At 44.1% G+C, this 21,261-nt stretch overlaps 1 protein-coding gene across 1 annotated transcript in view; it reads left to right on the top strand.

Annotated features, from left to right (window-relative positions):
• The window catches only part of LOC138455020 (uncharacterized protein F13E9.13, mitochondrial-like), a 170,196-nt gene that overhangs the window by 96,484 nt on the left and 52,451 nt on the right, over positions 1 to 21,261 (top strand). The window contains exon 5 of the mRNA XM_069607079.1: positions 19,310 to 19,460. Coding sequence (XP_069463180.1) covers positions 19,310 to 19,460 — 151 coding nt within the window. The remainder of the gene's footprint in view (positions 1 to 19,309; positions 19,461 to 21,261) is intronic.

The raw sequence follows: 21,261 nt of genomic DNA, 5'->3' as shown, positions 1-21,261 counted from the left end.
ATAGGTAAGCACAGCTGCCGTGATGCAAAGTACACATGCAGCAATAGTCCTCTGTTTATAGCTTTTTAAATGTAATTTAGAAGTGTAATGAGGCTAAGGGTTGGGTATATTAATGAATAACAGTTTGGCCATAGTTTAGTAGGCCCCGGACAGACTAGACGGAAGCCATTTTTTAATTGTTTGAAAGGCCACAGCTCACAGTAGAATTGATGTTCTGCTGACACTCGCAGGAACGCTAGATCAGTTCACCAAGAAGCTCACAGTATCTAAGTGTTGAAAAAGGAAAAGTTTCTGATAGGAAGAAAAATGCAGCCCAATGGTGGGTGCAGTCCCACACAATCATTTGAAGGACATTGGGCTGGGTAGCAAGGGTTCCGGCAGCGAGTACAGTAGAAATAGAGAATTAAATAGGAGAAATTCAGTTTCACCAACTGTGTCCTGCACCGTTTTTTCTACCTGCAGCTGGTACAATGCAAGAAAAGAGACGTGGAGCAAACAGATGCAGGGGTGCGTAGGAAGAGGGGAACCAATCAGGAGGCTGAAATATGGTGTTTCAGAGGCTGTAACAATGCCCCTCCTCTTGTTGCTCTCCTCTCATAATTTCATTGGATAGGTTTGGGGGGATACTGTGGCTCACACTGTCTCCAAAGAAGGAGTCCAATCTCTAGTGAAAGATTTATCAACCTCTACATTAGCGGATTCCAACCAATGGCACTCCAGAATTTCTGTATGTCAGCAGATAATGATGTAATTGAGGGGAGCGACGCTTGAGGGTCATGACGTCCTGACCGGGTGTTAAGGGCGGTGTTACAGGAAATGTTTTTTATCCAATCAGGACAAGTAATGTATAGGAATACATAGGGGTCCTGTGACGCCTGCACCAATTATGTATTGGCACATCCCCAAAATTGTAACAATTGACAAATTATACTACTGAGTGATTTTCTTGTGCAGATACTGTAGCCCTTCTTGGGGGCAGAGTTCGGAATGTATTACAGTTCAGGTCCACAGAGATGTTTGTTCTCCCAGTCGACTGTTCAATAAAGCTTGGTTTGTTCTTGCACAGTGTACACTTCTTTTGGATTACTTTTGTATTTTTCCTTGGATCGTCCCTGAAGACTCCATATCTACATTTGGAGGGTTCAGCGAGATATCCATTCTTCTCTGGCGGCTTTGTTCTTTCTGCTGCACTCCGTGAAGGAGATGTGCAGCCCATCGAGACAGATAAAGTGTGCACTCACTAGGAGGTTTGGCAGACGACCAAGTTCCCGAACTGTGTGCTTAATCCCAGGGGGCCAACCGTGACTGGAGGAAGTTCAGGCCGGTTAGGAGATACTCCGCGCTGAGAGGGTTTGGATGTCCTTGACAGAGTGTGCCAGTGCATGAAAGCGCAGCGGCACGTTTGTGTTTTTGTTTCTTGAAATTATATGTTGCTGTATTGACAATGAGTTTGATGGAATTTTGGATTTATTAGAAACCCAGTGCCATAGTAGTGGTGTAAGGGATCTCCTTGTAGAGGAAAGGTCATGTTTATTAATTTTTTGATTTTGATTAGTGACATGAACATCATAGTAGGGATCCTCATTTTCATTGTGGAATCTTCTTGAGAGAGAAAAAGCTGTACACTGTGTAGAAGTTAAAAGGGGATCTCCTCGGTAGAGGAAGGGTAGAGCGGCATAGACTTAGAGATATTGGGCCTCATTACGACCCAGGCGGAGGACCATGGTGCTAATGGCACCATGGTCCATGCCGGTAATTTACCGACTCCGCCATGGAGAAAGGGGGAATTACCACCCCATTACAAGGTTGGCGGGGTGGTAATTCCCCCTTCCTCCATAGCCCTTGCCCATTCCCATTTTTGACCTATAGGGCTCAATGGGAATGGGGAAGGCGCTAAGTACGGTGCCGCAAATTGCGGCACCGTACTTGGCACCAAGGTCCCTCTGCGGGTCCCTACTTTAATGGCTGGTAAAACCAGCCGTTAAGGTCGGGTCCCGCAAAGGGACCTCGTAATTAGGCGCTAATAGGTTAACGGCACTGCAGCCTTTTACAGCGCCGTTAACCTATTAGCGCCTGGGTCGTAATGAGGCCCATTGTGTGTTAGGCAGAATTGCATGCAGTACTCTCTGGGACCACCACATACAATTAGAACTACAGGTGTAAGCAAAACCAACCTTTGGTATACGTCTGTACTACACAGTTTGTGGTAGCGAGCTAAGCAGCCAGGCTTATCTCAATAGGGAATGTGAGCAGTAAAAGGATGTTACACAGAGGTCTTACAATTGCAGTGGTTCAAGTAGACACTTACACTCAAGGTTTCTTGGTAAAACACTTATTAATTTATTACACAGTCATTTAGAAAACATTCACTAGAAGAAGGCAACTTAATATCATACACAAATACACTTCAATACCAAACCAATACGTTTCTGAGTAAATTAGGTTCCCCTGAAATAGGAGCAAAATTGCATTTCAGTTACTTTAAATGGGAGTAAAAAAGCACAAGTTAATCAAATAGACCACAAATACTTTCTTAGGCAGTGCAAATAGATTCAGTTCACTAGAGGACTCGATTCAGTTCAATAGGCCTAGGCCAAATTCAATGGGCTAGTGTCTTGGATAAGAAAGAGCAATTCTTGTAGTAAACAGTAAAGTCTTTGACAAAGTTCTCAGAAGTAGTTTGTACGAAAAAGAATCATATGTTGGGTCACAAGCTGATTAGGCCTGCAAGTTGGTAAAGTTTCACAAACTTTCACCGCAAGAGGTAAGGTCTCTCAATCGGGTTGGCACAGTACCTTAATATGAAGAGAAAGATGCAGCTGAAGACGTTGGTTCCTGGCAGTTCCTACAGATCTCGCTGTTCCTGAGCCTCAGTCATGGGGACAAGAGGGAGGACCTAGGGGGACTCCTGCACTGCACGGGGACGGGCGAGACAAGCTGGCAAAATGGAAGCTCTTCGGTGCAAGTAGCTGTCGTCAAGCACACAAGCTGGTGTCCTTCCCCCTGGTTAATCCTAACCAGCTCAGAGAATGGTATCCAGGTGGCTTATGAGTTGATTGGTCCCATCAACTCCAAGGAAGAAGTCGTCCTTGAAGGAGCTTCTCTGTCGAGATTAACTTGGCAATTCGGACCTGCAGCAGGGCTTCTCCGGGCAAACCAACGGTCCAGGAATTGCAGCAGCCGTCCTCTTCCAGCATGTCTTTGGTTCTTTTATTCCAGTGGTCGACTCTGCTTTCAAGTCCAAGAGACTCTCCTTTTAAACAAGTTTTCTCCCTTTCATTCTAGCCTAGCTGTCACTCACCCAGCAGGGTGGCTGTCCTTGCCGGACAGTCAGCCAGCCAATCACGCCAGAGTGAATTTGGGTCTCCTAGGAGACTAAGCACAGGGCACCTCCCTCACTTCCTGCCGACCCCAGACACTTAGACACCAGAGGCGGTCTTCAGTCCTGAAGCCCACCAAAGGCATGAAAACAAAGGGACCAAACCTGGTTTGGAGCGCAGAGACAAACACTAGAAGGACCTTTACAAAAAGAAATGGTGAAAAATGAAAACAGGGACCTGTTAAAACAAAGGGGCTTATGGCGCCATCTTGAAAAACATGGCTCCTTCGATTTGTAGCTACCGGTGTTCGCGGTCGGGACAAATCATGGTAGTTCGTTGTAAAACCACTGCCACCAGCCATTTCAAAAGGAAAGGGTAGCATTTGACTGCTACATGAGTTTCTAGACACGGGGTATACTAGGTAACCCCTCCAGCACTCTATAGGAAGATAGTGTGTGCTGGGTCTAGGAATTTAAAAAGACTAGTAAAGTCAATTTAACTTTACATTCTCTGGGAAAACAGTAGTTTATCGCAGAGAAGGTATTTATACCTTTTGGAAGTCTAAAAAGACATCCCTATATCACTGCACAGAGGGTGCTGTGTAACACATATGAAAAGATGATGCCTATGGAGTTATCTAAAACTCCATAATCAAAGAACACAAGAGTAAAACACACATCAAAATACATGAAAGAGTGGGAAAAAAGGCTCACACTCTTTCCAGGTAAAACAATCAAGTCCTCAAAATCCAGCAAAGTTGCTGGGGGTCTCTAAGGTGAAGGGAATTGGCACATTTATGAGGATTCTCCCTAACATTGTATCGGTCCGTTGAGTGCGGGTCAAATAGTATTGAAGTATATGTGAGTCATATTTGTGGAAGGAATATATTGTGGTTATGAGTGTGGACGTAGGGTTGTTAAGGAGAGGATGGTATGTATTGGTTGAGAGTTGTGGAGATGGGAGAGTAATGAGTGGTGTGATGTGTTGGGGTGATGGTGTGTTATATTAGAAATATGTTTTTTTTAGCCTTGTACAAGTGAAAAGAATAACGACTGACTTTTTTGCCAAAAGTGGGGCCTACATTGACAACAGGGATTATACAACTCTGTTAGAGCAGCGTCTGAGGACAGCAAAGGGGAGGGGATGGGGCTGATTGGAATAATGGAGACTCCCTTGGAGGTCCTTTGTACTAAACTGCCACAATACTGAGATAAACTAATTAAATATAATTTTAAATGGGTGCAGGACACGGCAGGGCAATGTTTTAAAGCGTGGGCCAGGGAAGGCACATTTGAGAGAGACATAGTTGAACACATGTATTCTTATTTATTATCCAAACACAAGGGGAAGAAATTACAGAGCAGACTGAGCATTATGGTCACGTGGAACATGGTTGAGGAAGAGAATAAGCCACCTCTTAAAGGAAGTAGCACATGTGTAGATCCGGGAGCAGTCCCATCGGCCCCTCCCCAATATGGGTACTATCCCACTTTTCAAACAGCCGCACAATATATTAACCCACAGTGAATACCTGCAGCGGAGGACACCGAAGAGGGAATAAGGAAAAGAAGGGGAGGTAGTAACATGGGGACCACAGGTATTAATGCACACAGTCCGACCGACGTAGGCAAAACCATGCGACGATTGAGGACGTTTTAAAAGAAGCAGAGAAAGCGGTAGATAAGGCAGTGTTGAAAAAGGAGGAGGAGTGCTTCATTGATGTCTGGGCCACTGGCGTAACGGGGGCCCCTATCGGACTCTATTGGAATGGGGACCATAGAAGCACCGGCACCGTTAATAACGGTGCCGGTGCTTCCGTGAAAACTATGCGAGTGGGGGCCATTCTGCCCGGCAGGTCTGACCTGCCGGGCAGGACAGCAACCGCCCGCAGAGCTGTAATATGCCGGCCCGGAATCAACAGTGCCGGTGACCTTAACAGCACCGCTGTTTACAGTCCGGCATAGTTGTAATGACGCCCAATTTCTTTTTTAAGTGTTAGGGCTCCCCTCAACCCCATGATGTGTGCGTGTGTGAGTGTATGTTGAAAGGGTTCACACTGAAATGTATAGGTGGCTGCCTGTGCGAGTGTATGGTGAAAGGGTGCACACATTAATATACATGTGGCTGCCTGGGTGTGCCTGTATGGTGAAAGGGTGCACACTTAAATGTATAGGTGGCTGCCTGTGTATGTGTATGGTGAAAGGGTGCACACTTAAATGTATGGGTGGGTGCCTGGGTGTGTGTGCCTGTATGGTGAAAGGGTGCACACGTAATTTTATGGATGGCTGCCTGGGTGTGCCAGTATGGTGAAAGAATGCACACTTAAATGTATGGATGGCTGGGTGTGCGTGTGTGTATATGGTGAATGGTGTGTGTGCTTGCGTTCAGGGGCGCAACAAAACGTACATTTCGGGGGCTAACCCTTCAAATGTTGGGAGGGGTGCCAACTTCATGGGCGGTGGGGGAGGGGCAAACTTATTTGTTTGGGTCATCTAATTTCTTTATGCATTTTTATGAGACAATTCTAGTGCAGCTTCAATGTTACAAGCAGTTAACTCTCTCCTTTAAGGTTTAAAGCACCCACTTACGGACTGCTGTGAGAATGAGTGGTCTCCTGTTCCCTCTCTACCCTTCCAATCACTCCCCTGGCATGCAAGTATTAAACCCACATCACAATTTCAATTGCCTAAAAAATTTGGCATTTGAATGCAGGTACTAACAGTGAATTGCTTTATGTTAGTAATTGGTGGGTTCTTGTTAACAGAGAAACCCAGGTGCCGTTTAACATCTGTGTCCTTTTCTGTCTGGCAACTGCTCTGAAGGTCAGCCAGGTCTGGTCAACATAGCCCAACATTTCAGGGGCGGGGGGTGCTGAATCCCAGTCAACTCAATGGTTTTGCACCAATACTTGTGTTTAATGCCTGGATTACTTATTGGTAATCTTCATTGCTCCTAGCCCTATTCTTCCTCGTCCCAGTGTGTATGAGACAGTACTTGTGTATAAGGCACTCTGCCTCATACACAAGTACTGGGAAGAGGTAGAGGTACATGGAAGTAATGCTTGATTTAGCTACCTGTAATCTTCATTACTCCTAGTCCCACTCTTCCTCATCCCAGTACTTACCTATGAGGCAAGGACCCTCAACCGTAAGCTCTGAGGCAAGGAAGAAGGACGTCGGGGGTAATTCTGTGCCAAGGAGCTGATTTTGGAGGGAGGGTGAGGGGATGTGTGGGGGGGCAGGATTATACGACAAATTATAATGGCTGTCCATGTCCAGGCTAAGCAGGCATGATATGTGGTATTAGTGGTATGTGGTATTAGTGGCTAGAGAGGCATTTTGATGCAGCCAGTCTAGTCAATCCTCAGTTTGGTATGACTTTTTTTTAAATGGGGCATTTATGATAAAGCAGTCCTCCTAAGTGAATTACCTAGCTAGACTGCCATTTGGGTGCTGCCAGTTAGCCGTTTCTTACTGCAGCATTGCATATTTTTTCTGAGCATCTGTGATCAAGTGATATGATATAAGTCATTTATAACGCACCTGCACACAAGTGTTTCTAGGCACGACAAGACAAGGGATGGAAGATAGAGGGAAGACATGACAAACAATCTTACTAGGCCTTGTGTCATTCAGATCGTGCAAGTGCGATAACGAGAAGCGCAAGGGGAAAGGGACGGGGGAAGTGCAAGGGAGAGGGGAGGGGAAAAACAGGGCAGCAATGCTCTGAGTAAGTGCTGTCAGGGCAGCACAGCTCTGGGTAGTGCAAGGAGAACAAGGGACTGTAGGGTTACAGTTACAACCCCTAAGTACATGGTAGGACCAGAGGCAGTGCAAGGGTGACTGATCAAGAAAGAGTCTCGACTCAGTGAGACTCTGAGGGTAGCCAAGCAACCAGTCGGTACAGCAGACAGGTAGGTCAGGTAGGCCAGCAGGGGAGGGAGAGAGGGAAAGCAGAGGAGAAGAGGAACGTTTTGAGCTACTTCCAGAACTTCAGGTGGTCTGCTAAAGCTTGAGAGGGGCAGGGAGGCTATTACAGAGGGAGGCACCTGTAGAGGAGAGAGATCTACCCCCGACTCTCTTCCTGGAGAAGCATCTAACCCATAGAGAGTTGTAGGTAGCTGAGCGAAGGGCTTGAGAAGGAAGATATTGTGGAAGAGAGCGTTGCATGTAGTGCGGGCCCCGGGCCCAGAAAGCCTTGTGGACAATGCAAAGGGTCTTGAACTTGATACTTGCAGCAACTGGGGAGCCAGTGGAGAGATTTCAGGGCTGGAGAGATACGATCCCTGTGCTTAAGGCCAAGGATAAGTCTTGCAGTCCTTTTCTGGATTAGTTGCAGGGGCTGGATAGTAGAGGAAGGCAGATTGAGAAAGAGGCTGTTCAAGTAGTCCAGCCTAGAGAGAACCAGGGCTCTGGAGACAGTGAGCTTCTGGGGGAAAGTGAGAAAGGGAAGAATCCCTTTGAGGAGGAACAGCTGGTAGTGGGACTTCTTGGCAATGTCTGAGATGTGAGGAGAGAAAGAGTGGAGTCAAAGATGACACCAGTGTTGTTTGCCTCACAGGAAGGCGAAGGAAGAGGGCCCAAGGCGGACGGCCAGAGTGAGAGAGGGAAAGCAGGGGCAGGAGTCCAAATGAGAAGGATCTCCATCTTACTGACATTAAGGCAGAGATAGTTGGAGGCACACCAATCCTGAATTGCGGATAGACAGTCGGGAATGAGCGAGAGATGAGAGGAGTGTGAGGGGAGCCTGAAGGAAAGTGGAGTGTCATCCGCATAGCACTGAAAGTTAGAGGAGAATATAGAGATCAAGTGGGTCAAAGGGGCCACATAGAGGTTGAAAAGCCAGAGTGAGAGGATGGAGCGGGGAGAAAGGGACCAAGTTGGACCTGGGAGGGGCAGTCCAAGAGGAAGGAGGTCAGACACTCAAGGGCCTGATCCGTGATGCCCAGGTTCTCATGGAGTCGATTGATCAGGATTGATCAGGATGGCATGTTTGACCTTGTCGAAAGCACAGGAAAGATCAAGGAGGATGAGGACAGAAGGAATGCTGGAATCAAGGTAAGAGAGCAGAACTTCACAGGTGTCCAGGACAGCAGTTTCCGTGTCTCTGGCACTGAAGCCAGACTGTTGGTAATGGAGACAACCAACAGATTCCGTGTGGAGAGTTAGCTGGGAGATGGCCAGCTTTTTCAACAGTTTGCCCAGGAAAGGGGTGATGGAGATTGGGCGATAGTTTGCCGGGCAGGCAGGATCGGCAGAAAGCTTCTTGAGGAGTGGGTGCATATGGGAGTGCTTAATGGGAGAGGGGAAAAAGCGATTACAGAATCAGTCAAGGCTGGAGCGAGGGTGTCAGTATGGTTCTTGATGGTTCTGGTGGAGCAGGAGAGCACCTGTTTGGATGACACTTTCATAGATCGGACTTGTCTAGAAACCTCGTCAGGTGTTGTCAGAGAGAAAGAGGAGAAAGGAGAAAGAGAGGTAGAGATGACCAAAGGGGGTCTGAGAGAGGAAGAGGGAGAGGAAGAGGAGATGGAGGACAAGATGTCCTGAGTTTTAGCATAGAAGTGAGATGACAGAGCCATACAGAGGGCCTGGGAGGGAACAGGAGATGTAAAGACCTCAACAGGATTGACCAGTTCTTTTCAGATTTTAAAGAGTTTGGCCGTGTTGGTAGAGGCCACAGAGACACAGGCTTGAATGTGTGTTCTATTCTTGATTAGTGTTATTGCTTCAACTGCCATTTTGGTGCAACCAGTCTAGATATGTCTAAATGTGGCCTGGCAAGCTTTACTATATTGTTATTACATGTCGACACTGGTCTACCTTGTGCAGCCAGTTGGACATGTTTTCATTGTGGCATGGCATTTTTAATAGCAAAGCTTTAATGTTCCTGTGCTCTGTTGGTGACTTGCATCTAATGGATTGGTGTTATCCTACAAAATAATTGCAAACACTCTGGCTTTTTAGACAATTTTTCTCAGACAGTGTGCTGTATGTTATATTAAAACACATATGTATATCTTTCTCATAGTGCAGTGTGCGGCATATCCGTTCAGCAGCACGTTTGTGCGTATTGCGCAAGTGTGATAATCTAGGCTGGCCCAGAGTGTGGCGCGACCCTTGATTTGTTGCTGAGTTGGGGGGCCCCCTCAGCATGGCTCGCATGGCTCGCAGGGGGACCCCCACTTCTTGTGTTACGCCAGTGGTCTGGGCCCAGGGCAGCTGCTTGGTGGGCAGCTGGCTCTGGCGGAGGGCATTAACTACCCTCACAAAGTGATCTAAGAAGAGGCATGGCCATTGAGGTTTCTGTGCTGTCATTTGGCAGGCTCTGGCCTTGTCGCTCACTAGAGCTGAAACACGTGATATCAAATTGAATGTGGCTGCAGGGATTATAAGAAGTGACAGGCACTACACTTTCACTCAGCCATATCTTTATTTTAGAGTTTAACTTGCCATCATCATGGGCTAATTATGGTCATCATAGTTTTGGTACAGGGGGCACATCTTAAATTCAGCCCCTGTGCTGCATTGACTTGTCTGTCACTGCAGCTGTCAAATGGGCTGCTGTGACCTCTGAACCTGCTGTGTGCTGCTGATAGAGCAAGCACTGTAAATCAGAATACTAATGCAGTAGGACCCAGATGCACCCTATGCTTTAGGCATGAAGTTTATAAAAGGGGAATTTGATTATCAGATTATCTTTCCAGAGATGGAACAAGCCGCATAATTGTATTATTTAATACAAATTCACACCCTTGCCAAATGGCAATCCAGTACATCCATAGTATTAAATACTGAGGTGGTGTGTCGCCATGAGTTGGATGGTAAATATGCCAAAATAATGACAATTTGCTTGTTTTATAAAAAACCAAAATGGCACATTCCTATGATAGCGTGCCTCAGCTGGTCAGAATGCTCAAAATGAGATCAATAATTCCTGGTATTGACTGAATTCAGATTGATCTTGCGGCGTCAATGACAAAATGTCACTGCATTCTTATACTCTTCACCGCTCCCTCTCTGCTGTGTCTGAGACAGCCAAAGGAGAGTTGTGAGAGCAAAGTGATGAGGGTGTATTTTGTGGTTGAAACTGGGTGCATTTGAGAAAGAATGAACAGTTTGGGAAGCACAGAGACCGTCCGCATTGTGTTTACATGATCTCTGTCTCATTCCTGCCACCCCCACTGCCAGCCTTTGTTTCCCTTTGTCAATGTGTTCTAAGTAGTGGATGGAGATGAGGGCAGGAACACACACCTCTTCACACATGGAGGTGTGATTTTGTTGGAACCCAGAAAAGCTCACTAGCACATTATTAATGTGTGCAGCAATTACAATGTGGTAATATCCTTAGAATCCTCAGCATATGCCCTGGGATAATTGTCTTGTCCACCTTCGACTCGGGTGATAAAACATCTAAGTGGGCAATTATACCACAATTGTGACATTATTACTAAGGTTTATCACTTTGCACTTTACAAAGGCTACATACGAATTTCTTTAGCTATTTTGTCCCGACAAGCAGATGAGGCAAAAGGATTTCTAGTGCAATAGTCAGATCAATGAATTTGGGCACCATGTTGAATCTATAGACCTCCTTGCCTCCTCTCTTGAGCTATTCTTGATAGAGGCATTCAACATTTTTCTCTGACGTTTATACCATTCGCTTGAGTTTAAATGAAAGCAAAAATAAAAGTGTGTGGATGTGTGCAGCAAATATAAAACATCCAATTGACCAGTGTTCCAACTGTTATGGCATATGTGCCTATGGCATCTATAATCTTTTCTCAGTTGGATCCAACACTAGTTCTACATACATCACCTCTTGTTTGAGATGCTGCTCCCATAATAATTGTTCAGTATAAAGTGTTTCAATGCTCTTTTTAGTGAAGTTGGTGCTAAATCAATTCCCAAAAAGAAATTAAAAACCTTGTGTCACGGGAAAAGTCACTCACATTCCTTTTTGTTTTCCCTTCCTGGGGTGTGCAAGATTTGGTAAAGGTAAAGAATAAGTTGGAAACCTTTCAGATTAGTCGTGTTTCCCAGGTTTTACCCATGGCCGTGTCCTCTTAATACTTCACTGAGAGATCAAAATCTAAATGCATAATTACGCTTGTGTCTTGATATGGGCAAAATCTTCCTCGGGGCCAGCCCTTTGAGAGCAAAAAATACCCAATTCAGCCCAAAATACAGGTTCTATTGTGCTGAGCAGTGATCTCATGCTAGTGACAAATGACACCTTCAATAAGTTTTAGTATTTATTCTAAACAGTGAATTTCATATACATTTGGTATTCAAGTTAGAGAAGATTACAAAGCACAAAACCTAGAGAAATGCAAAATATAGAGAAACGTAGAACTTAGATAAACATAGAGAAACATAGAGAAACACAGTCTTACGCCCCTTCAATCAGCACTGGGAGACCCTGGCCCTCATAAGCTAGCTGTAACAAACCCCGCTCAGAGGACAGCGCTGCGGAGTGCCGTCAGAGCTCCAATTCCGGGCACTTGATCTTGCTCGAACCAAGTCCACAGGACGATCTCCCACCCGAGTCATGTGAGCATGTATATTTTATAATCTCGTGCTGCCCGTCCGTGACGCACAGTTCCAGAACTTTCCCTGTGCAAAATATAGGCTGGCTCATGGAAAAAACCAACTCTGTTAATTTCCACTGCTCCTTCTCCTGAGCCCCTCCCTGGCTCCCTGGAGCCCATCTGCCAAAGCTCAGGAATGTCTTATCAGTGCCTTCCCAGAGAAAAGGAGATTAGCTTGGGGCCATGCAGGGCTACCGTTAGTGAGGCAGAATATTCTAAGGGATGCAGGGATGTATTAACCCCATCTGCAAGCTCTAAAAGGCATGCACTCATAGCTTAGTGTTTATAGCGCTTAAGACTGGCTATCTAAGCGCTATATAGGTGCCATAATGTTCCAAACACTCCTAAAATACCTATTAGCTACAGAGCTAGGGCCCTCTCCCTGCCTGTCTATCAACAATGCATAATGTGACCTATCACTCATACTAGGCCTGCATATTCCTTGTAGCTCACTACTGCATAATGGAAGTGCTACAACAGACTACTGTCAGCATTTTTAGCACATACTTTGAATACACTATTGGCTTTCAGCGGCTAATGCTGTCATCTAAAGCCCTGATTGGCAAAGTTGCAATTTTGTGTATCACTACATTCCACCCCTATTCAAAGTGTGTGCGACAATGCTGACTAATACACATCAATATAGTATTTAGTGCAGTGATAAAGACCTTGGGGCTTTGCAAGAGGTTTAAGCAAACTACCTTCTAGCGGTTAGTTAGCGTGGCATGCAAGGTTAGTAAAAAACACTACCTAAACAAAAATGTACACAAAGTGAACAGTGACATATACCCTTGCCAAAACCTGGCCTACACAAAAATACCTACACAAAGTGAACATGGGCATTTACTCTAGCCAAAACCTGGCCTACACAACAATACCTAAATAATTATTGTATAACTGATTGTCAGTTAAAAAGCAGCATGCAGTTAGAATGTCAAGGCAATCCGGTGTAGTCTAATCTACAATGCACTATTGCATTTATGTATGGTTACCAATTCTAAAACCTGGCAGCCTTTAACTCTAAGGGCCTACCCTCCCCCCTGATCCCAGGGCATTCAAACGTGACTATCGGCTGTGTGATTAGACACTTCCCCCATGTATGTGGAACCCAACCAGAAACCATCTAATTTCGTGAACAAGGTAAACCCATGGGCACCAGGTTATCTAAATAAAAACAATTCTACTAATTTACATCAAGCATGGCATGTGTTATTCATGCAATCAAAAGCAAGCAATTTGATCCATATGTATGCTGGTAACTGTAGCTCTGCGTGCCAGTGTCTGGAGGATGGTCACCCCCACTCAGTAAAAAGCCAACACCTGCTGATTAAACAATGTTTGCCATACAATGCATCGTGTGTATTTAGCAGTCTTGTTGACCTGCCCTATGGCAGAAGAAATGTCTTCATACCTAAAATTCTGCCATCTTCAGTGGTTGCCAATACTTGTAGCAGTGTTGGGCGTATCAATGAACCCCACTAGGCTAGAAGTTCTATAGCAGAGCTGGCATCAGAACCCATAGTGGCTAGCTTATTGTGCACAGTTTCTATGTCACAAGCATATAAAGCTCCTGCAATTAATGAATCTAGCTCCCTAGCTACGCGCACTCTAGTGATGGGCCATAGAAATGGACTCCATTTGTAGCAGCTTGGTAGTACTAAGGAAACATTGCCTCATGATAAATCTATGTCTAAGTGTATCACTGTAATAATGGAGGTGTGCATTACCAGCCTACAATTTAAATGTTGCCTTACTACTGGAAAATCTAACATGTTCACAGTGTCTACCTATTGTGACTTGGAGAATACCCTTCTTCAAGTGGGATATCTACCATATACAATATTAGTTTTAGCCACAAACACCATACTACCCTCCGGCAGTGGCTGTTTCATCACACCATTGTGTAAAATGCATTTAGTCAAGTTATGGTCCATAAAATCTTGGCGAGAACACTCGCTGCAGTTCTTGGTCAGAAAAACATCACATTAAACAAATTAAACAAATCGTTGTTATCACCATTCAGTGACAAAAGATGCCTGACAATGTGCCAGGCCAGTACGCTAGCAATTCCATGTGGATACTCATTTGTAGCGCTTTTCCAAAGAATTATTCCAAATGTCTACAATCAAAAGGTGACTCTTTGCATTAGTGTGCTGGAGACAGCTGTCCCCACAAAAACATGAAACTGGTTGGTTTAACAAAAACCGTGTCACACTATGTGTCATAAAATCAAACATCGTCAGTCATGGTTTCATTTACCTGCCTTAAACTGGCTGTAAAAGTATCCAGTGTTTCAAAGATTACCATCTCAAATTAGAGCTCACACACTTGGCAGCATTACTTCAATTAAGGATCTTAACCTACGCACAGGTGACTTTGATGTGCGCACTCATCTTATCTCAAAATAAATTACACTCTTGCTTGCATAATCCTGCTGCCCCAACAATTCATAAGTCATTTTCCTGCCTACGTGCAACGTAGAAGATTTTTTTTTTCAAAAAGCAAAGCATCTCTGGTTAAAGCAATTCAGTTGGAAGAGCAAAACCATTTTGTTTTTTCAGATTCATCTCAAAAAGTGCATTTAAAAACCATTTTTCAATGTGTTAGCATTCAAGTGCTGTGTCACACAGCTGTTTGTGGTGCATGATCTTACAGTCCACAACTCATTGTCCATAGTCCTTTAAACAAGAAAGGCAAGATATGTCAATTAAGTTATTTCCAGCAACTGAATCATTTGAATGTGTAGCATCAAATATTTGATAACTATCCAGGTCTGCACCATGCCAGTTCAGCAAAAGAGTTATTACTCTGTTGGACACCTTTCGCAGGTTGCAGAACAAATGTCCTCATACGTCATGCATGTTAGCAGCATTGAGTGCGGTGCAGGACGTTTCGCAATAATTCGCTTTCTCTGAGAATGTGTCTGCTTGACTGATCAGTGTCACCCGCAAATTGAACACATCTATTTCTGTTATTGTCTTGCTTTTTTTGCCTAGGCAAAATACAAACAGAAATGTTAGGATTTCATCAAAACTTCAATATCAGCGTTATCCACCCCTTCCCATAACACCACCCCCATCTTCAGAAGTCTCTTCAGGTAACTACACACTTTATCATCGCTACTGCAATTATTTATCACCCTTCTGCATGTTTCTGGGGGCTTATTTACACTCAACCATAAGGGGTGTAACTGCCTAATCACAAACTCATTTGTGCAATGTGATCATAGTTGGTCAATGGTACCTCAGACTGATCTGTGCTTTTACAAAAGCCATATAATAAGTACCCAGGTCGCACAATGCTTTTCTTATTCACCAAAGCGATCACGAATGCCAGGCGCCAACTTGCTTCCAGTGTCTCATGATCTTGATTTAGTTTGCCCTGCTGGCATCACTCCATTTTTCAAAGGTAAAGTCCTTCAGTCCAATACCGCCTGCAGTTGTACAAGCAGCTTTGTTTATTTTTCTCCATACAGCTAGTGTCTTTCAAGCCTCTGGTTTTTCACTTGTCATTTTTTCAAAGGGTGTTTGCTGATTTCTTGGACCACCCCTTTGAGCGCGATAGTCTAAGTCAGTTTCTTTTGTTGCTTCAACAAATCATTCATTCTTGCACTAAGCCGTGAGGCTTCTGGATCATGGCTAATGTGCAGTGTTCATGTTGTACTCCAAAGCCCCGCTCTGCATGTTGTCTCTTGCAAAACGGCTAAGCGCTTTTTGTCAGTTTTGCTTCCATCTGGAATGCCATAATGTCTTTGTCAGTTACTCCAGCCCTGGCAATGTAGCTTGCATTTTGCCAGCTGTGTATTTTCTCTTCTCAAAGCGCCTAGAGGTTTCTTCTCCAGTGCACAGCGCTTTACTTCAGTTCACATCACATGGAGCACTGGGATGCAGCTTGCACAGCAATAGCGTTTCACTTCACATCACATCACATGGTGCATGGGAATGCGGTTTGCATGGCAATGTCTGTTGGAATAGGCAGCTGTCTTTTCTTAGCCCATTCACAGATGCACAGGTTCCCCAATGTTCAGATGTGATGTGCCCATCTGCCATCCTGCATGCAGCCTTTGTTTTCCTTCCAGTGTTGATACTGGGCAAATTCTTTACTTCTGATCAGCTCTGTTATTGCATGCCGTTAGAAAGCATGCGTACATCAGCATTTCTGTCTTTGCACCCCCTCTCCTCAGTTTTTTTTTCTCACACTGCCGGTGTCTCTCACAGGGGATGGAATGCAGGAATGTCATTGTTTATCTTTCGCGCAGCAAGCTTATCTCTTTGCCTATAACTCTTACACTGTGGCGGCTTCAATGGAAGGCACTCGTTTCAGACAGTTCATCCAGATTAACTCTTTCTTGCACTGTTCCAGCAACTCAGAAAAGCTCCCATATCTGAAACACCATTTCATTAAACAGGAGTGCAGTATTCTGCTTTTGTTTGCCTTCCTGCACCTCGCCCAAGACAGCTTCAAGGCACAAGCTCTGCACACACAGCAAGACTCTTATTTTCAAAAGAGGCACTTTTTCTTCTCATCAGATTCTACTCCATGTAATTTAGCAAAATGTCAAAGCGTCTTTTAGCCTGTTTTAAACTGATTAATGTCCCATTTAAAAGCATACGTTTTTTTTTCTTGTAACCTTGTAGTTTGGCTTCACGAGCTCACTCCAATGCAATGTGTGATCTTTCAAAAGAACCCGCAACCCACTAAATCTTTGTGCTATCTTATCACACACAGATTTTTCATTCTGTTGTACCATTGCCAGAATATAACCACTTATTTCAGTGCATTTAAAAAATGCCATGTTTAGTGCAGCTCCCTGCACGGTTTTCCTGCAAGAGCAACCCACACTCTATATTGCTTGTGGGCTGTTATTGTGTCAACAACATTTTTCACCATGTATCACAGTCAACAGGTCACTATTTCCAAACATGCATCAGTTATAAGGCAACAGTACAAATCCATGACATAGCGTGGGAACAGTCAAAAATACTCCAGGGGCAATTTAGAGGCAATTTAGAAAAATATAAATTGTTTTTTCCCCCCAAACCATTGCAAACTGATTCTGCAATTTCAAATCAATACACAAAAATCGAAAATCCAAATACCATTCACTCACTTTCTTTTTTAAGTGAGTCTCTCACCCATTATAAGCATGGCACAGTTTAAAATGCAATATAACCATTTTAGTGTGTTTCCTTTAAACAGAATTCGCCACCAGCACATGGAATTTACAGTTGCCAAAAGAAAAACAAACCCTTTAGGCTCTCAGCACAGATGTTACTCTTTCTCCTAAGCACGGCTCATTCCCCACGTTATTTTTTCAGGAATGTCAACACTTCAAAAGCATACATCAAAAAAGCGAACCTTCGCCTCCAAACATTACAGCCCCCCACTCGCTAGCACACTGGGGCTGAGTCAATGGTTAGATTACTATTCACAATTTGCATGTCAAATCCTCGCAACTATTTTTCCCTGCCCTCATGACAGAATAGAGATGAGAACTCCGTCTCACTTTGCATTTCAAATTACAACTTTAAACTGGGGAAACCGCATGATAAAATTCTTTCCTAATTGAACATACATCTTTCTTGACCATTCATCGGAGCGCTTTAAACAAAGCCATTTCCCGCTTGTTTATCGCCTTGTACTCCCTGGCTCCATTCCCAAGCAATAAGTCAGTCACGACTGATTTACTGAAGGGAGTCTTAACCACACAAGCTATCGGCCACGGCAAGCCGACACAACGCTGCTGTCTTTTGAAGTCTCAGAGCTGCAGTGAGACCCCCAAGGAAATGCGACAGCCTGCTCTTCACTCTACACTGTGTTCTCTCACACAATTTGTCATTTCACAGCAAGGCACTGCTCTGCACAAATCCCACAAAGCTGCCACCAAATGTCTTGATATGGGCAAAATCTTCCTCGGGGCCAGCCCTTTGATAGCAAAAAATACCCAATTCAGCCCAAAATACAGGTTCTATTGTGCTGAGCAGTGATCTCATGCTAGTGACAAATGACACCTTCAATAAGTTTTAGTATTTATTCTAAACAGTGAATTTCATATACATTTGGTATTCAAGTTAGAGAAGATTACAAAGCACAAAACTTAGAGAAATGCAAAATATAGAGAAACATAGAACTTAGATAAACATAGAGAAACATAGAGAAACACAGTCTTACGCCCCTTCAATCAGCACTGGGAGACCCTGGCCCTCATAAGCTAGCTGTAACAAGCCCCGCTCAGAGGACAGCGCTGCGGAGTGCCGTCAGAGCTCCAATTCCGGGCACTTGATCTTGCTCGAACCAAGTCCACAGGACGATCTCCCACCCGAGTCATGTGAGCATGTATATTTTATAATCTCGTGCTGCCCGTCCGTGACGCACAGTTCCAGAACTTTCCCTGTGCAAAATATAGGCTGGCTCATGGAAAAAACCAACTCTGTTAATTTCCACTGCTCCTTCTCCTGAGCCCCTCCCTGGCTCCCTGGAGCCCATCTGCCAAAGCTCAGGAATGTCTTATCAGTGCCTTCCCAGAGAAAAGGAGATTAGCTTGGGGCCATGCAGGGCTACCGTTAGTGAGGCAGAATATTCTAAGGGAAGCAGGGATGTATTAACCCCATCTGCAAGCTCTAAAAGGCATGCACTCATAGCTTAGTGTTTATAGCGCTTAAGACTGGCTATCTAAGCGCTATATAGGTGCCATAATGTTCCAAACACTCCTAAAATACCTATTAGCTACAGAGCTAGGACCCTCTCCCTGCCTGTCTATCAACAATGCATAATGTGACCTATCACTCATACTAGGCCTGCATATTCCTTGTAGCTCACTACTGCATAATGGAAGTGCTACAACAGACTACTGTCAGCATTTTTAGCACATACTTTGAATACACTATTGGCTTTCAGCGGCTAATGCTGTCATCTAAAGCCCTGATTGGCAAAGTTGCAATTTTGTGTATCACTACAGCTTGTTTATCCAACACAGCATCCCTACTTTGTTAAGTATAAACCTCCTTTATTAGGTCCAAGCTCCTCTTAGAATCTATAATAATCTGTCTGGGTAAAAAGACAAAAGGTTTCCATTTTAACATTGTGATATCAGCTTTGATGTAATACAGCCAGCAGACCTTTCTGTTATTTGTTATCATTATAATAACATTTTGTTGTTCTTTCATTTTTTGTTTTATTTGAAAGTTGTTGAACAAGTCAAGTCCAATAAGAACATATTGCAATTGATGCCTTTCGTAGAAATTTAGGAATAACATCTGCACAGATCTTACCCGCATTTGAAATAGATTTCAAGTTTCCTGAATGTGTTTTTTTATTTGAAAGTAAAATTGTGTTTCTAAAAGTGTATTGTGTTTCTAAAAATGTTGGCAATATTAATATTTGAAATCTCCTCCATTAGGTCTGGATTTTATCAGAACTGAAGGTTTCGTCTTCTCCCATGTTGCAGATGAAGGTATTGTAAATGCCTGTGCTGGGGACCTGCTCAGATATCGGCGGCAGATTGGGGCAGAGCATGTACAGATTTTTGCTGATATTAAAAAGAAACATAGGTAATTCATTGATTGTTCATTCTTCAGCTCACATCCCAAGGAAATGGCCCATTCAAGTTGATTGGTTTAAGAACAATGTGATTGAATATAAGATTCTGCATAACAGGATGATACTTAAATAAAGGGTATTAAATCATCAAATGTAACATTCCATTTAATTCAATGTACTGTAGTATTGTGGAGATGCTGGGAAATGAGAGCCAGAGAATGTCTGTTTGGGTTGACTTGTTTTATTAAGTTTTCTTAGTACAGGGTTAGTGTTGGAGAAATTACTTTGTAGAACCGTGTTTAGGATGGGACAGTAAAGTCCCTGTCCCCCCAAGGACGCTCTATTCTAAGAAATAAAAGGTTCCAAGGCAATGGCTGAAACAAAAGCCTAAATCCACTCTTAGCAAGGCCATTACACTCCTTGCTACTCTATTTTCAAAACAAACCTTTATTCATTCTTGGCCAACCAAAAGGTTCATAAACATACTCTCTCTATGTCCATCCGCAGTCTATACACACAGTGCCTCCCTGGACAATCTCCTCCAGGGTTCAGGCTCATTTGTGTCTTCTGGGATTCTCATTCATTCAGAATTCTCCACAATCTCTTCATTTAGACCTCTTCGGATCTCATGTCCTCTCAGCATATGAACGTCTCCGCAGTATCTTGTTTAGACCTCTCCAGAGTCTCTTGCATTATCAGCACCTAGACGTCTTAATGGTCTCTTGTTTGAACCTCTCCTAGGTCTCTTGCCTCCTTGGCAGATACACCTCTGAATTTACACTTTGACCTAACCCGGCTTCCTGTAATAATACTAAACAGATTCAAATGGTTGGTTGAAGCCAAGCCTCGGCCGTAGAGACAGAGCCATATGATAAGCAGTTGAAAGTACAAAAGAGGTTGGGCTGGGAAAGAGCTCGAAAAACTGAAAGCGCAGAAGGAGCCAGAGAAGGAAGAAGGGTTGGGGGAGATGAAGATGCAGGAGAAAAGAGCATAATAAATTCACTAGTGGAACAGTGCAAGAGGGTGCTGGAAGAGAAACGAGATGCGATAGTGGGCAGGAAGTGGTAGGAGTTAAATCCCTGGAGGACAATGGAACGAGAGCGAGGGAAGAGGAAGTTGTGACAAGACCTGTAATCTGGCCTTTTCAAAGGGGGTTGAGGACCCCTTTACACAAGAGTTTGAGGAAAATGAAATGATTTCAGAGCCAATATGGAGAGAAGAGGATATTGAGAGTAACCCAAATCTCCTTTGTGGCATTGTTTTTGTGCTGTATGCCTTTTGTCTCCTGCCATTACTCTTGGGCAAGATACCTGTCAGCTTGTTTCCACATTTCTATGACCGGCACATCCCAATGAGAAAGAGAGGGCATAGGAAACCACTTGATAGCTTTGAAACGGCAGCGCACTCAATGCGAAACATAAGGCACAGACACAAGCAACAGCCAGCAAGCATCCAGAGTTATACATGCTACTTGCGGATGAAAGAGACACACTGCACCAACCCTGGTGCACAGCGAAGCAAGACGTCTCGATGAACATGCAGCAACCAAAAACCACCAGAGACCAACAATGGGGAAAAAAAAGTTTCCCCTCCACGAATAATTACTTACCTTTTTGGCTAGGAGAGCCCTAGTCCCGAAATCAATCAGTCAGCTTCCTGGGGCGCATTATTTTTCCACGGTGGACACGGATAAAGTGTGTGGGACCTAGCCCACTTTTTATAACTTTGGCAACATACAACATGTACAAAAAAGAATAAAAATGACCAGGCAACATATGGAGAATCAGCAGATAAAAGGAAGGATAATGCAGA

Source organism: Ambystoma mexicanum, chromosome 1p, assembly GCF_040938575.1.
Source record: "Ambystoma mexicanum isolate Mex_15411 chromosome 1p, UKY_AmexF1_1, whole genome shotgun sequence".
In the NCBI taxonomy this organism is placed as follows: Eukaryota; Metazoa; Chordata; class Amphibia; order Caudata; family Ambystomatidae; genus Ambystoma; species Ambystoma mexicanum.
Note: the sequence above shows the minus strand (reverse complement) of the source record. Positions and strands in the feature narration are given on the sequence as shown.